General features: G+C 40.5%; 1 protein-coding gene across 2 annotated transcripts; it reads right to left on the reverse strand.

Annotated features, from left to right (window-relative positions):
- Positions 1-5,867: 5,867 nt before the first annotated feature.
- On the reverse strand, positions 5,868-13,760 carry LOC306992737 (phospholipid scramblase 1). 2 transcript variants are annotated; one of them, XM_079601894.1, is made up of 7 exons: positions 13,633-13,760; positions 13,030-13,113; positions 12,332-12,374; positions 11,987-12,207; positions 9,512-9,673; positions 7,687-7,845; positions 5,868-7,596 (listed from the first exon to the last, which is right to left on the reverse strand). In XM_079601894.1, the coding sequence occupies exons 2-7, from the start codon at positions 13,105-13,107 to the stop codon at positions 7,567-7,569; spliced, it is 693 nt and encodes a 230-aa protein (XP_079458020.1). In that variant the 5' UTR covers positions 13,108-13,113; positions 13,633-13,760; the 3' UTR covers positions 5,868-7,566. The 2 variants fall into 2 exon arrangements, with proteins under 2 accessions (XP_079458020.1, XP_079458021.1); XM_079601895.1 differs by having other exon boundaries at positions 13,030-13,109; positions 13,633-13,699.
- Positions 13,761-15,072: the final 1,312 nt, after the last annotated feature.

A 15,072-nucleotide genomic window follows, 5' to 3' on the forward strand; every position in this document is an offset into this window, starting at 1 on the left:
ACGGAAATTTGGCACCCTCAAGCCAATGACGCCACTCTCCCAGCGCTAAACGAATCGCCAGGAGTTCCCGATTACCCACATCATAATTCTGCTCCGCAGGAGATAGGCGATGTGAAAAAAAAGCGCATGGGTGAACCTTGTTATCAGAGGAAGAACGTTGAGACAAAATAGCCCCTACTCCCACGCTGGAAGCGTCAACCTCAACTATAAATTGTCTCTCAGGATCTGGGGAAACCAAAATGGGCGCTGAGGTGAACAATCTCTTTAGTCGGGCGAAAGCGCTCTGCGCTCTCTCCGACCAAAGAAATTGAGACTTGGTCGAAGTGAGGGCAGACAACGGAGCGGCAACCTGACTAAAATTACGAACGAATCGTCTGTAAAAATTAGCGAAGCCTAAAAACCGCTGTAGTGCAACCCGAGACTCAGGAACAGGCCAATCGAGGACCGCCCGTACCTTCTCGGGGTCCATGCTGATACCCTCAGCAGAGACCACCGAGCCAAGGAATGTTACCGATCGAGCATGAAACGCACACTTCTCTGATTTAACAAAGAGACGGTTCTCAAGTAAACGTTGCAATACTCGGCGAACATGTAAAATGTGTACCTCGAGAGAGGGTGAAAAAATAAGGATGTCGTCCAGATAAACGAATACAAAGACATTCAGCATGTCACGCAAGACGTCGTTGACCAACGCCTGAAACACGGCGGGAGCGTTGACCAACCCGAAGGGAAGAACGCAATACTCAAAGTGGCCAATAGGGGTGTTAAAAGCGGTCTTCCATTCGTCTCCCTGCTTGATCCGAACGAGATGGTAAGCGTTACGCAAGTCTAACTTTGTGAAGAACTTCGCGCCCTGCAGGATTTCGAAGGCCGACGCCATAAGGGGCAAGGGATAGCGATTCTTGACCGTTATGGCATTCAGCCCTCGATAATCGATGCAGGGACGCAACGAACCATCCTTTTTCTTCACAAAGAAAAACCCTGCCCCCGCGGGAGAAGAGGACGGGACAATGATGCCAGCCTCTAGTGACTCAGAGAGATATTTCTCTAACGCCTCTCGTTCAGGTACGGATAGAGAATACAATCTACCGCGGGGTGGCGTGGTGCCGGGAAGAAGCTCGATGCTGCAATCGTAAGGGCGATGTGGTGGAAGAGAGACAGCCCGGGACCTGCTGAAGACCGCCCGCAAATCGTGGTACTCCTCCGGTACCCCCGACAGATCACCAGGCTCCTCCTGAAAAACAGAAACAGAAGGACAAACAGGGATAGCAGAGACTAAACAATTAACATGACAGGGAAGACTCCAAGACAAAATAGAGCTCTTGACCCAATTAATATGAGGGTTATGTTGAGTAAGCCAGGGGTGTCCCAAAACAACTGGAGCAAGAGGTGAATGAAAAATGAGAAAAGAAATAGTCTCTTGGTGGTTACCCGATACAGTCAGACTCACCGGGCTGGTAACACGTCGGATCTTAGATAACATCCTGCCATCTAAAGCAAAAACAGTAGAGCCTTCTGTCAGGTCCATCAGGGGAATGTCGTGCTCCCGAGCCCATCCCTCATCGATAAAGTTCCCCTCGGCCCCTGAGTCGATCAGCGCAGGGCATGAAGTGGATCGGCCGGACCACCGGAGAATAGCAGGCAGAGTGGTACAGGATCTGGAAGAAGAGGATGTCACCGCCGCGCTCGTCAGTACTCCTCTGTCTACTGGCGAGCTCCTCCTTTTACCGGACACATAGAGGCAAAATGACCAGCCGCCCCGCAATAGAGGCAGAGCTTGTTCGAAATCCGGCGCTGTCTCTCCTCCGGCTGGAGACGGATATTCCCCAGCTGCATGGGCTCGGACTCAGAAAAAGAAGAAGATGTTGAACGAGGAAGGGGCTCGCGAAGTGAAACAAGAGAACTACGAGCACGTCTTCGCTGTTCAAAACATCTGTCCAAACGGATAGCCAACTCAATGAGAGGATCGAGCTGGTCCGGAGAACCTCGAGCATAAATCTCTTCTTTAAGATCCACACTTAAACCCTCCAGGAAACGAGCCACTAGAGCAGGCTCATTCCATTCACAGGTAGTAGATAGTGTGCGAAATTCAATCGCATAATCCACCACAGATCGCCTCCCCTGACGAAATGTGGTCAGCAGACGTGAAGCCTCTCGTCCAAACACTGACTGGTCAAAGACCTTAATCATCTCCTCTCTGAAGAGACTAAAACGTCGACAACAAGGACCTCCTGCCTCCCATACGGAAGTACCCCAGTCGCGGGCGCGTCCAGTCAGCAGAGAGATAACATATGCGATGCGAGCTTGATCCTCAGCGTAAGTCATCGGTTGTAAAGAAAAGGCCACCTCACACTGGGTCAAAAACGCTCTGCATTCCGCTGGCTCTCCCGCGTAACATGGGGGGTTGTTAATTCGCGGTTCAGCAGGAGACGAGGAATTCCGTAGAACCGGGGGTTCAATCTGTGAATGGTGAAGACGAGTAGACAGGTCGTTAACCTGAGCGGTCAAATTCTCCACGGCCCGTCTGGCCGCTAACAATTCTTCCTGGTGTCGACCCAGCAATGTACCCTGGGCCTCCACCGCCGACAAGATCGACTCTTCCCTCGCTGGATCCATCTTCTGGTTGGATTATTCTGTCACGGGATGTAATAAGATCCAAAAGCAGAGGGAATGCAGCAAAAAGTCTTTTAATGAAGAACAAAAGCAGGCTGACAAACAGCTCCCACGAGTAACAAAATAAACTCTCACCAAAGAGGTGGCATACTTCAGGCACATAAAAATAAAAGGAAAACTGAAAACAAATCCTCAAAAGAGCAGGGATCCTTGACGACAGGGCAGAGGACCTTTAAAGGCTCAAAGGCTCACCACAGCAGAAGGCTCGCAGACTGGAGGTACAATGAACGCGGTCTGAGGCACAGGACAAGACTGGGTAAATGAGCAGTCAACACGAGAACACATCACACATAATAATCCAACAAAAACCAGAGAGAACAAACACTAGAAATAGACAGGGTAATCAAAAGTAATTAGAGACAGGTGTCACCGCAAAGTAGCGGAGACGCTGATTGAGAAGGGCTGCAGGAGATGAGATAATCACGAAAGAGCGTGTGTGTGTATGTGCGTGTGCGCGAGCGTGTGTGAGAGTGTATGTGCGTGCGTGTGTGAAGAGATGAATGAATGTAACAGAAGGGTGTAAATGTATGTGTAAATGGGGAAGACAGAATGTGAGTGGAAAGGAAACCTGGATCCTGACAGGACAGCTTCTCCAACCAGGTCGACCGCTCTCATTTCCTTATTTTGCTATTTTAAAATATAAGTTGTATCGGGTGATCCAAGACACTCAGTCAAAACAAGATACTACAACTCAGTTGTTGATACCAAAAAGCAGTCGGGAAATGCTTTTCCAGGCGGCTCACTATAATCCTACGGCCGGGCATTTAGAACAAGCAGCAACACTTAATCCCGATTAATGACCCGATTTGTTTGGCCAGTCATTCACGATAACGTGCACAGGTAGTTCGTAAAAAGGTAGTTCAGAGTGAATTAGAGGCAATGCTAGACATGGGAGTAATAGAAGAATCCAGCAGTGATTCGGGCGAGCCCGATAGTTTTAGTGTCTAAAACTGACGGCTCGATTCGATACTGTGTGGATTATCGCAAGATGAATGCTGTGTCGAAGTTCCAAATGCCGCGGGTTGACGAATTGCTTGATCGGCTGGGTACTGCTCGATTTTATTTGACACTGGATTTAACAAAACGATATTGGCATATCTCCTTATCTCCTATTTCCAAAGAAAAAACTGCTTTTACAACGCCGTTTGGGTTACACCAATTTGTTATACTTCCTTTCGGGTTGTTCGGGGCTCAGGCCACATTTCAGCTGCCGCATGCTGCGTATGCCGCTGCCTATCTAGATGATATTATCATCTATAGTAATGACTGGCAGCGTTATATGCAGCACTTGCGGGCTGTCCTGAGGAAGCTGAGGGGGGTCGGATAAACGTTTGGGCGTGTGGAAGTCAGGTATCTGGGCTTCCACTTGGGTCACAGACAGGTGCGTCCCCAAATTGACAAGAAGGCAGCAGTTGCAACCTGTCCGAGACCCAAGGCCAAAAAAGGAGGTTAGAGAGTTCCTGGGGCCTCGCCAGCCCACTGACTGATTTAACTAAAAAGAAAGTACCAGATACGGTCCAGTGGACGGAGCAGTGCCAGCAGGCTTTCACACAGATAAAGGCTGCTCTATGTGGCGGTCCGCTCTTACATGCTCCTGACTTTTCTCTGCCCTTTATGTTGCAGACTGACGCGTTGGACAGAGGGCTGGGCGCGGTCCTGTCACAGGAGATAGAGGGTGAAGAACGGCCGGTGCTGTACATTAGTCGGAAGCTCTCGAAGAGAGAGACTAAGTACAGCACCATTGAAAAGGAGTTTTTTGGGGGGTATGGTGGGGGTATGTGGCGAGCGGAGCGTGGTTCAGCGCAGTCTGTAACGGGAGAGAGATAAATTATGAACACCTTTGTCTTATTGCAGTAATTGGCCGATTAAAAGCCGTGCTGGAACAAGAGAGAGATGGACTGAGGACTCGTACAAGGGACTGGAGAGAGCTCAACATTTTGATTGCAGTGTTTTTGTGCCATAGTGTGTGTCATAGTGAAAGCGATTGAGCGCCTTTTCTTTGTTTTGTTTACTTTTAATAAAGTACGAGTCCCAGTCACACCGACCCTTGTCTTATTCCTTTTCTAACTCTTGAACCTCATCACAATCTCTTTATAGGAAAAAGGCAGGCTCTTCAAAGGGCGTAGAGTTGCTTCAATCCGTCATCTGATATTTTGTTACTCATGGCGGTTTGTGGTAAAACATTGCAACTCTGGCCTGTAATGCTACCTGAGCAATTATAATTCTTTATTTTTTCTTTAGAAATGAATAGACAGCACATAAACCAAGCTTCACTCAGGGACATCCGAGAGGAAACCTTCACGTCCTCATCCTGCTTGGCAGATTGATTTGGCTCTGTCCAATCTTGGTATTTTGAGTGAGTTGTGAAAGCCAGTTTGCTGATTGACTTCAAAAATCTTCCTTTCAATAACAACACTGTTACAACTCTGACATTTGAGCCCCCCAACAGTCTTTCCAAAATAGACAAAATTTGTAAAAAAAACAAAAAAAATCAGTTCTTGTATGAATATAAACTCACAGCAGATTAAATATACAGTACATACAGTAGAAGAGAAATAGACTATACAATATCATAATATCAAAACCGAACAGGTAATATTGTAATAGAACATCACAGTAACACTACCTGTCTGAAGTGACAGAGGAATAGTTAATACAAAAACTATTCTAATATTTAAGCTATTTTAGTTTCCCTCCACTTAATGAAAGCCAGCTGTTGAGCAAAATGTACAGAGCAAGATAATGGAGCACTTTAACATTTCTTACATTTCCATGTAATCATTTAGCAGACGCTTTTATCCAAAGTGACTTACAAATTAGGAGAACAATAAGCAATCAAAGAAACAAAATGGCAACATATGCAAGTGCTGTGACCACAGAAAGAGTAGGAAGGTGTGTTTAACAAAATAAATAATCTCAGATATAGAATAGTAAGTGTTAGTATAGCGACTAGTGGAAGTCGTTTCCAACAAAATAGGGTTATTTAATAATTATATTAAAACACAAGCAGCCAGTGACACATAACGAATGGCATATGTGCAGTGATAATTACTAAATAATACTCTTTATTGTATTCCAGATCAGAGTTCAGTGCCTCATGTGTTTCCATTACACTACATTTCTACTTTCTCTGCACTGCTTTCTTTGTTACTTTCTCTGCATTGATGCCATGCTTGACTGAAAACTCTCTGCTAAATTGTAATAAATATTTATTTATTTTTCTAAAACCAATAAACAGCTTTTGGATGACGTACAGCCATGATGTCTTACATCAGTATTCATTACTCAGATCATTAGGAGGCATTACTGCTGACTTGTTGACTGTAGCTTGAGGGTAAAAAGTTTCCACCAAATTTATTTATATCTACACTGCAACAATCAAACAAAAAAACCCTTTCTTATTTGGTATTTTTGTCTTGCTTTCCAGGTACAAGAAGAAACAATATACATTCAGCTGAGAAGCAAAATGATTTCCTATATTCTTTATAAAAAAAAAAACTATTAGGATGAAAACAAGATTTTTTTGTTTCTGATTCCACGGGCAGATATTTATTCTCTTTTTAGGCATAAACTCACTTCATTTTGACCAATCTTTCCGAAAACAATTTTTACAAGTAAATGTATCTTGATTTAAGAATGTTTAGATACTTGTACTGGAAAATAAGACAAAAATATAGAGTAGGAAATTATTATTCTTTTCTGTGTATACACATGCATATATTCCCTAAGTTCCCCAACAAATACCATTTCTTTTAAGGGTTTATGCAAGACACAATTTTGTGTTATTTCTTTAAGACAAATTCAATCAAAACATAAAATTATAACTAGTGATTGAAAATAACAGTACATCGGCTACACAATGATTAGACAAACGTGTGTAGTTTATAAAATTATGTTTAGCACTAGATATAATATATATAATATACATAACATTTTAAACAAAACAAACAAACATAAGAACAGTGTCTTGATAGAAATACATTCTGTTAGTCAGACATAAACTATAACAGGCATCCATGTAGTGTCATGAAGATGAAAATATGCCTAAATTGCAAACCTGAGTCATAACAAACATTAACATTTAATAATAATTAATATATTACCTAAATAACCTAAAACATTGACATTTTTATATACATACAGTAAAGATCAGCATTGCCCTCTTCAGGAGAATTTGAGTACAACGAAAGAAGTTCTTTAAAAAACAATCATATTTATAAGCTAATTGTTGACACTACAAATTAAACAAACAAACAATACATAAGCTAAATAAATCACACAATAAATAAATTACCACATGTTCATGAACATTTTGACCAACTGTTTAGCTGTTTGCATGCAAAATATATTTTTGTTAAGTAATCAATAAAACTAAGTGTTGAAAACTATAATTATAAATTATAATTTTGTGTTGTAAAGGATAATAATGGTCATTCAGTGCAGGTATTACTGCAAACTTGAAAATGCATAGTCGTACTGAAAGCTCTTAAAGGAATAGTTCACTTTCTGTTCTTCATACAAATCTCTCGTATGGCTGTTGTCTATTTCATTTCATGGTGAAAAAGGAGCAGCCAGGACATGCGTAAATAGCGGCAGATTTATTTATTTTGGAGTGAACTATTCCTTTAAATGCCATTCATAGCATGAGTTATTTTTATTAATCTGTTATGTGTAGATAAAAAATATAAAACAATGCACTTTAATCGGTACAGCCAGTTCTATCACACACCTGAAGCTACTTCAGTCTCTAAAAGCACCGTTATTCCCTTATACTTCTGGCTTTATATTCACATGCATTCCATAGGGATTCACAGATGTATGAAGTGCAAAGGTAAACATCTCTTTTCACCCGTTTCCACAGAGCTGGACGTTACGACTCCCTCTGCATAGCAGTTAGTTATTCGACTCAAAAAACATGAAGTCCTGAAAAAAATTAACATAAATGTCATTACTAACACTTTCTTGGCCTTTCTCCCACACTACAAACCATATCCTCCATACACTCCAACTCACAATGAGAAAGCAGGCTCCGATCATCACTGCCTTCATTCTCACATCAAGATCCATAGGGAACTGTATCCCAAAGTTGTCCGAATCCGTGAAAGCCTCTCGGAGAAGACCTGTCCACTGTTTGCTGATCTTTCCGATGCCAACTTCATCCATGGTTAGAATCTAGACAGAAGTAGCAAATAACATTTTCAATTGTACTTACAGGGATAGTTCACACAAAATGGAAAATTCTGTCATCTTTTTATTGCCCACATGTATGAGTTTCTTGCCAATGTGACATTTATTTTATAAAATAGTAAGGTAATATTAAGCTACGGTAATATTAACAACAAAAAGGTAATATTACGTTATGTAAATTTTTAAATAATTTTTGATGCTCCCGAATTGACTTCCTACTGATTATAAGTAACTTTGCAAGTACATATTAACTTATTCTACTAACCCTAACCTAATAGTCTACTATAGTCTACTAATACTCTAATGAGAGTTAGTTGACATGTAGTTGCAAAGTTACTTATAGTTAATGTTTAAAGTGGACCATCGAAATAAAGGTGTAACCAACAATTTATATTTAAAACATCATCTCATGACATTATTTATGCCATTGTAATTGCATTCATGCCACCTCTGAGCAGCATTAAACAGTGGGTAAATACATCTAGATGTGGTTTGTGCCACTACTGTGTAAAGATGGCTTTTGTTGATACTGATTTGATTAATAGGGTTAGAATATAGGGTTAAAAGGTAAAAAATGCACCTGAAAATCAATTTAAGGGGGCAAATATTGACCCTTAATGGAAAAGGTGTGACTGCAGTCTAATTGTACGCAGAAGGATGTTAAATGCCTGAGTGATACGCCACTCTAAAAAGTTTGGGAACCACTGATCTCCTGAATAACAGTTCCCCCTAGTGGGCATTTATAGACAGAGCCAAATAGACAGCAGGCAGAGACGGAATGGCAGAAAAGACTAAAATGCATGTTTGAGCGGTTTTAAATGAAAGCAACTTGTATTGGCATATACATTTTTTTTATTTATTATTAACTTACACTGGCATATCTACAAAAATCTCAATGACATTGTTTTGTCACAAGATGCACACCAGTAATGTTTTTTTTAAAGACACATTTATAAAAGCTATTCAAATGTCCTAATCGTAAAAGGCCTAATCCTGGCTTATTCTAAACCCTGTCTGTGAAACCAGGCCTATAACAAAAGTTTTTATGATTATTATTTATATATTTTTTTCTGACAATTCAGCATGTTACATTTCCCCCAACACATTTGAATGCCTGTATTGCAAATACAACTAGCATACATTAAAGATGCAACAAATAATATGATGTAGAATTATTTTTTGTTGAAAATAATGTCAAAAAAATAATGTTCTTAATGCCAAAAATAATTAGTATGTTTTTGCTAAAACATCAATCTCAGTTTGCCAACCTAAACAAAGCTTTCAAGAGAATTAAAGGGTTAGTTCAACCAAAAATAAAAAATCTGTCATAATTTACTAACCCTCATGTCGTTCCAAACCTGTAAGACTTTCGTTCATTTTCACAACACAAATAAAGATATTTTAGATGAAATCTGAGAGCTTTCTGTCCGTCCATTGACAGCTACGCAACTATCACTTGATGCTTCAAAACGTTCATAACGAGATCTTTGACGCGTAAGAACAAACCTCATTGGTTCTTGCAGAAGCTCAAACTAACTATGTGAACCATCTCTTTAAGGGCTGTGTGATACAGAAATCATTCATTTTCAGTGAACGTTAGAAGTATTTAGTGTCTGTGAGGATTTAATCACACAGGTTTGAGTTGATGTACCTCAAAGTCCACGTCTGGCAGGCAGCTCCAACCGCAGAACGGCCCCTGGAGCTTGAGAACCGGCTCTCTGTGCTCATTCTGTATAGTGAACTTGGGGAGGAAAGGGTGCCATTGCTGTTGAATATATCCCACTGTGTTCCCTGGAGGAGCCTGGATCTCCAACTGAGAGAGGAGAGGAGAGGGTGAAAAGAAGGAATACACAAAACTGTCCCATTAATCATAACTATTCTGGTAGGTTCTGCATGGTCTATATCAAAGCAAACGACATCTGCAAACAAATGCTGCAATTCTCATTACTACAGTTGTTATCAAAATTATTCAACCCCCATTGCAAACCAGGTTTATTGGCAACATGTGCAGACTTCTGCTGTTTGCAATGAACTAATCAAACAAAACTCATTTAAATAGTTCAACACAACAAATGTTTCAAGTGGTTTCCCCAAATTCAACTGAAAATGCAACTTCTAATGTCTTCTGCAGTCTCAAAATTATTCAACCCCCTGAAAATAATCTCTCACAACACACAAATCTGCAAAACAGGTGTTGTCTCAAGAACACCTGATGCAACTAATCAAGGGCTTCATTAGTTGCACCAGGTGTGCTTGAGCTAGAACACATGGAATATCTGGCTAGATATTAGGTTTGTTGAAAGAAAGACCAGCCAAAAGAATGGTCCAAAAAGTTAAGAGAAAATATCATCGTCCTCCACAAACAAGGAACAGGATACAAAAAGATAGCGAAGGCACCAAATGTTTCAAGAGACACCGCATAGTTTGCAAGTTCAAAGATAAAGAAACAGTGGTTAAACTACCTGGACGAGGCAGAAAAGGGAAGCTATCAACGGCTGCAAACAGATTTCTGAGAAAGCAGGTTCAGAAAAACCAGAGTGACTGAAAAAGACCTGCAGCAAGACTTAGTGGCAACAGGCACTGAGGTTTCAAACGCATGCGGTTTCCATGCCAGAACTCCAAGATGTACACCAATACTGAGCAAAAAGCACAAAAAAGTGCTCAAAATTATATAAATAAGCCACAGAAGTTTCGGGATTCTGTTTTCGGCACTATGATTCAGATTCAATCTGAATATTACCTACAGTTAGGCATGGTGGTGCTCAGTGATGCTCTGGGGCTGCTTTGCATCGTCTGGCACTGGAAACTTGCAGCGTGTGGAAGGCAAGATGGATTCATTGAAGTATCAGGAAATCCTAGGAAAAAACGTCATGCCTTCAGTGATGAAGCTGAAGCATTGGACCTTCCGACCAATGTTGTTTTCGTCAACGATGACGATAATGCAATTATTTTGTTGACGCACCTTTTTTTTATGACGATAACGTTACATGACGAGATGGAACGAAAATGATTATAAGTCTGACGTTCACAATGCATGTCATTTCTGCCTATTTTGCGTGAAATCGGTCTGTTTTGAGCTAAAAAAGTATCAGCAATGCCGCATTCTAATCGTTGTTTTGGGTACGCACACCACCCGGCTGCCGCGCACCAGATTCCACACAACAACAACACACCTGCGGCTGCGGCTAGTTACTCGCCACACATCTTCGAAGGACCATGGAGGCGACGCCAATAAACGGGCTTGGTGGTCGGAAACGACGAGATGATTTATGGAAATACTTTCAGTATAATCAATCAGAAAGAAAAACGGAATGCATAGTATTGGGAGAAGACGGTAAATGTGGCCACAAACTAGGTGAATATGGGGATAAAAGGTTTCTGCCCAATGCGACAATGTACAGCTTGGCAGCTCTGCATCTTCATCAATGAGAAAGTCCAGTTTATTATGCAAAGGTTTTAAGGTTTACTGTTGTTTCATGAATTGCAACACTTGCTGCAACCTGTCAAACCTAAGCCCATTTCCAATACTTTTTAACCTAAATTAATTTGTTAAAATAAAAAAGACTATTTTTTTTTTTACTAAAATTGACTAAAACCTTTTTGTGTTTTCGTCGACTAAAACTTGACTAAAACTATCAAGTTTATAAGTGACTAAAATGTGACTAAAACTAAAAAGAATTTTCGTAAAAAAGACTGAGACTAAAACTAAAAGGGCTGCCAAAAACAACACTGCTTCCAACAGGACAATGATCCCGATTCCCAAGCATACCTCAAATTCCACCAAGGCTTGGATGCAGAAGATTCTACAGTGCCCATCACAGTCACCTGACTTGAACCCCATATAAAATCTCTGGTGGGATTTGAAGAAGGTGGTTGCAGCACGCAAACCCAGGAATATTACTGAACTGGAGGCCATTGCTCATGAGGAATGGGCTAATATTCCTCAGAAACACTGCCAGAAGCTGGTGTCTGGTTATACATCTCTCTGCAGCAGGTCATAAAAGCGAAAGGGTGTTCTACTAAGAACTAAAGATGCTTGCCATGAAGGGGTTGAATAATTTTTACACTTTCAATTACAACTGCATATTCGCTATTCAGAGCCATTTTAGCCTTCCAGGCAGATCACCTCTTGCAGACAACATGGGAAGAAGCAGGACATGCATTTTAGAGGACGGTTGACTGTGATGATTTCCTGTCCGATGTTATCGAGGACACGGATGGTAAAGGATCTCAGCGGGCCGCAGCACTGACGGGTGAGACAGTCGTTCTCCTCCACCGCATAAAACACGTTCTGACCCATGGAGTTACGGATATCATATTTATTGTTGCTCTCAAAGCCTGCCAAAGCTGCATAAAACACACAAACGACTTACTATTATTAATGAAATATAAAGTATTTCTATTAAATGTCCTATGCATATTTAGGTTTAGGGCAAAAATAGGTCCATCTGTAATAAACTGTTATACATACCTTCAATAAGCTCAACTTTCTGTTTAATAAGAAGTTGATCTACCTGAGAAAGTTGGAAAAACAAGTGATTTAGATGTATACGTATTTCTAATACACACACACACACACACACACACACACACACACACACACACACACACACACACACACACACACACACACACACACAGTACAGTACAGTACAGTACAGTAGTGGCTAAAAGTGATGTCCGGTGGGAATATTTGTTTGTAATTAATATGAGGAAAGAACAAAACACAAAACTTGGTTAATGTATTTTTCTGACAAAATTGTTTGGAAAAAAAAAGGCAAACTACTATAAAAAAAATAAAAAGCATAGAAAAACAAAAAGCTCACAGGAAAAAGCATACATTGACTACAACATATGCTAATCAGTTATTAGGGTAATATTTTTTTAATTCTCAGTTGTTTACGTGTGTTCATAATTTATCCGCATCACATCCTGGCTAAAAGTTATGTCCTATGAATAATTTGGCATGTTTAATTGAGTTATCACAAATACAACAATTGACCCCCAATTTAAAGCAAAACTACACAATAACCTTTTAAATATTTGAATAAAGGGTGAATATTTACATTTTGCTACAGTAGGCCAGTTATCACTTTTGACCTGTACTATAGATATTCATATATATATATATATATATATATTTGTATGATATTGATGCTGTTATCTAACCTGCGTCAGGTACTCTAATCCCGGTGGACAGCCTGGTATCCCTGGATTTGGAACCATATACATATTCATAGGTTGCATGGCTGCCTTAAGAAAAGAAACATTTGTATAATGGTCAATTCGTTTTTAGCACCAACTACAGGTGGTTCATTGACAATAAACAAACATGGACATTCATTTAAATAGTCCTGCATAAATGCTCAATAATTCGAAAAGATAGCCTTTGTAACATTAATACTTATCAAAAACATATATAATCATAAAATGTTCTCAGAAGAGCAGCATTCATTGAGAGAAAAGACAATAAGTAATCGAAATCTGAACTATGAGACTATTTAAATCCTAAAATATTCGTGTATGGAATAGCCTGAAAATAAGGAGGAAATTATTTCGTCATAAAATGAATTAATTTAAGAACATGACAACAAGAATCACAGCAGTTTATGTCATTCCGCGCGTGCGTTCAAGGCTGGTCTGCTTGTAGTGGCTGACCAGATGTATCCCTCGTAGTGCAAATCAAAATCAAAAGTATGCTTTATAACCAGCATGACGCTTTCGGATGTGTTAAATCCACTGTACACATCTATTTGCAAGATCAAAACTCACCTGCGTCTTCTTATGATAAGGAGTGTATAACGGGCTGACTTAAGAGTCTCGGGCTCGGCCCCATATTAAACACCACATCCTATTGGCTGGCATGCTGCTCGCGTGCTCTAAAACCGTCTTTACGTCATTACGCTTTGGTCCATAGACATCATATAGATAGACGCCCTATCGACCGCTACTGCCTATTAGCGCGGTCGAGCCGTGGGGCCGCCATCTTAAACCGGTCACCCGCTCCACTCAGTGTATTCTGTATGGCAGGTGCAATGAGCTGTCAGCGCATTTAATTAATCATACCTCACTGAATACCCAACTGATTTTAACGCGGGGTTTTTTTCTGCAAATGTCATTCATGTAGCTATGATACAGGACACATGGTTCGGCATATTTTAATATTCATAGTAGGCTTAACAGTAATATAATATTCTGATATCAGATATAAAGTGACCAGACGTCCAAAATCAAAATATGTGATGTAGGATATAAGGTATTTTATAAATCACACACTATAAATATGATAAAGAAGCAGAAACAGATAGTTTCAGTAAAGTAAGATATTTTAATAAGTTGAAGAAACAATAATGATGTGACACACACACACACACATACATATACATACACTCGATTTGCGCATCGCCGTCATGTGTGTATTAAAGTTAACGTTACACAGGTAAGTTAAAGTTATTAACTTACATAGATTGCTTCCTGATATCACGTGCGCAAACACAAATAACCTATATTTATATATGCTTATACTACAGGGCCGTTGAATGCTTGTATCTGATAACCGAGAAGCTCTTGTAATTATTACTTTACCCCACCTCTCCATGTCGAGTGATGCAGTAAACATAGCCTAGCTAACGTTAGCTGGCTACGAGTTCAGTACAGTAATATCAAAGATCCTTGCTCCTTCTCAATTATCTGTTAATATTCTATTCACAAAACACAACCAAAAGTACGGTAATGTTAAAAATTACTTGTGAAAAGTAATCCCGGGCCCTATATTGCGCTGGTCCGCCGATTAGAACAGGAAAATGCTCCACAGTGCTCTGGAATCTAACTGCTGCTAAGCAACGAAACTAGGAGTGCGACCGGTTTAAGATGGCGGCCGTATTTCTCGGTGCCCAGCGGCCAATAGGGCATCTAGTCTCTATATAATATCTATGCTTTGGTCGAGATTTCCCGGAAGCGAATTAACAAATCCTACTATGGTAAAGCCCATAGCAGTATGGTAAAGCCTTGGGTCATGAATATTAATTACGTAAAATGTAACATTCGCCATATAATACTATCTGACTGGTTCAAAGGAAGACGTTTGCGTTTGCAGAGGACGTTTGTTAGTGGGCGCGTGGGCGCTAGCAGCATAGAAACAATAAAGGCTAGATGTCTTACGGCGGAGTCTCGAACGGCATCACCCGGTGGCCATCTTGTCACAGGGAAGCT

This window comes from Phoxinus phoxinus, assembly GCF_949152265.1.
Source record: "Phoxinus phoxinus genome assembly, chromosome: 24".
NCBI classification, from domain to species: Eukaryota; Metazoa; Chordata; class Actinopteri; order Cypriniformes; family Leuciscidae; genus Phoxinus; species Phoxinus phoxinus.

Coding starts and splice junctions, on each gene's coding strand:
- LOC306992737 (XM_079601894.1), bottom strand. CDS start 13,107: ATGCAACCTATGAATATGTATATGGTTCCAAATCCAGGGATACCAGGC. Junction 7,846..9,511: donor TGCCAGACGTGGACTTTGAG/GTACATCAACTC, acceptor ACTTCTGTCTAG/ATTCTAACCATGGATGAAGT. Junction 7,597..7,686: donor TCGGAGCCTGCTTTCTCATT/GTGAGTTGGAGT, acceptor AATTTTTTTCAG/GACTTCATGTTTTTTGAGTC.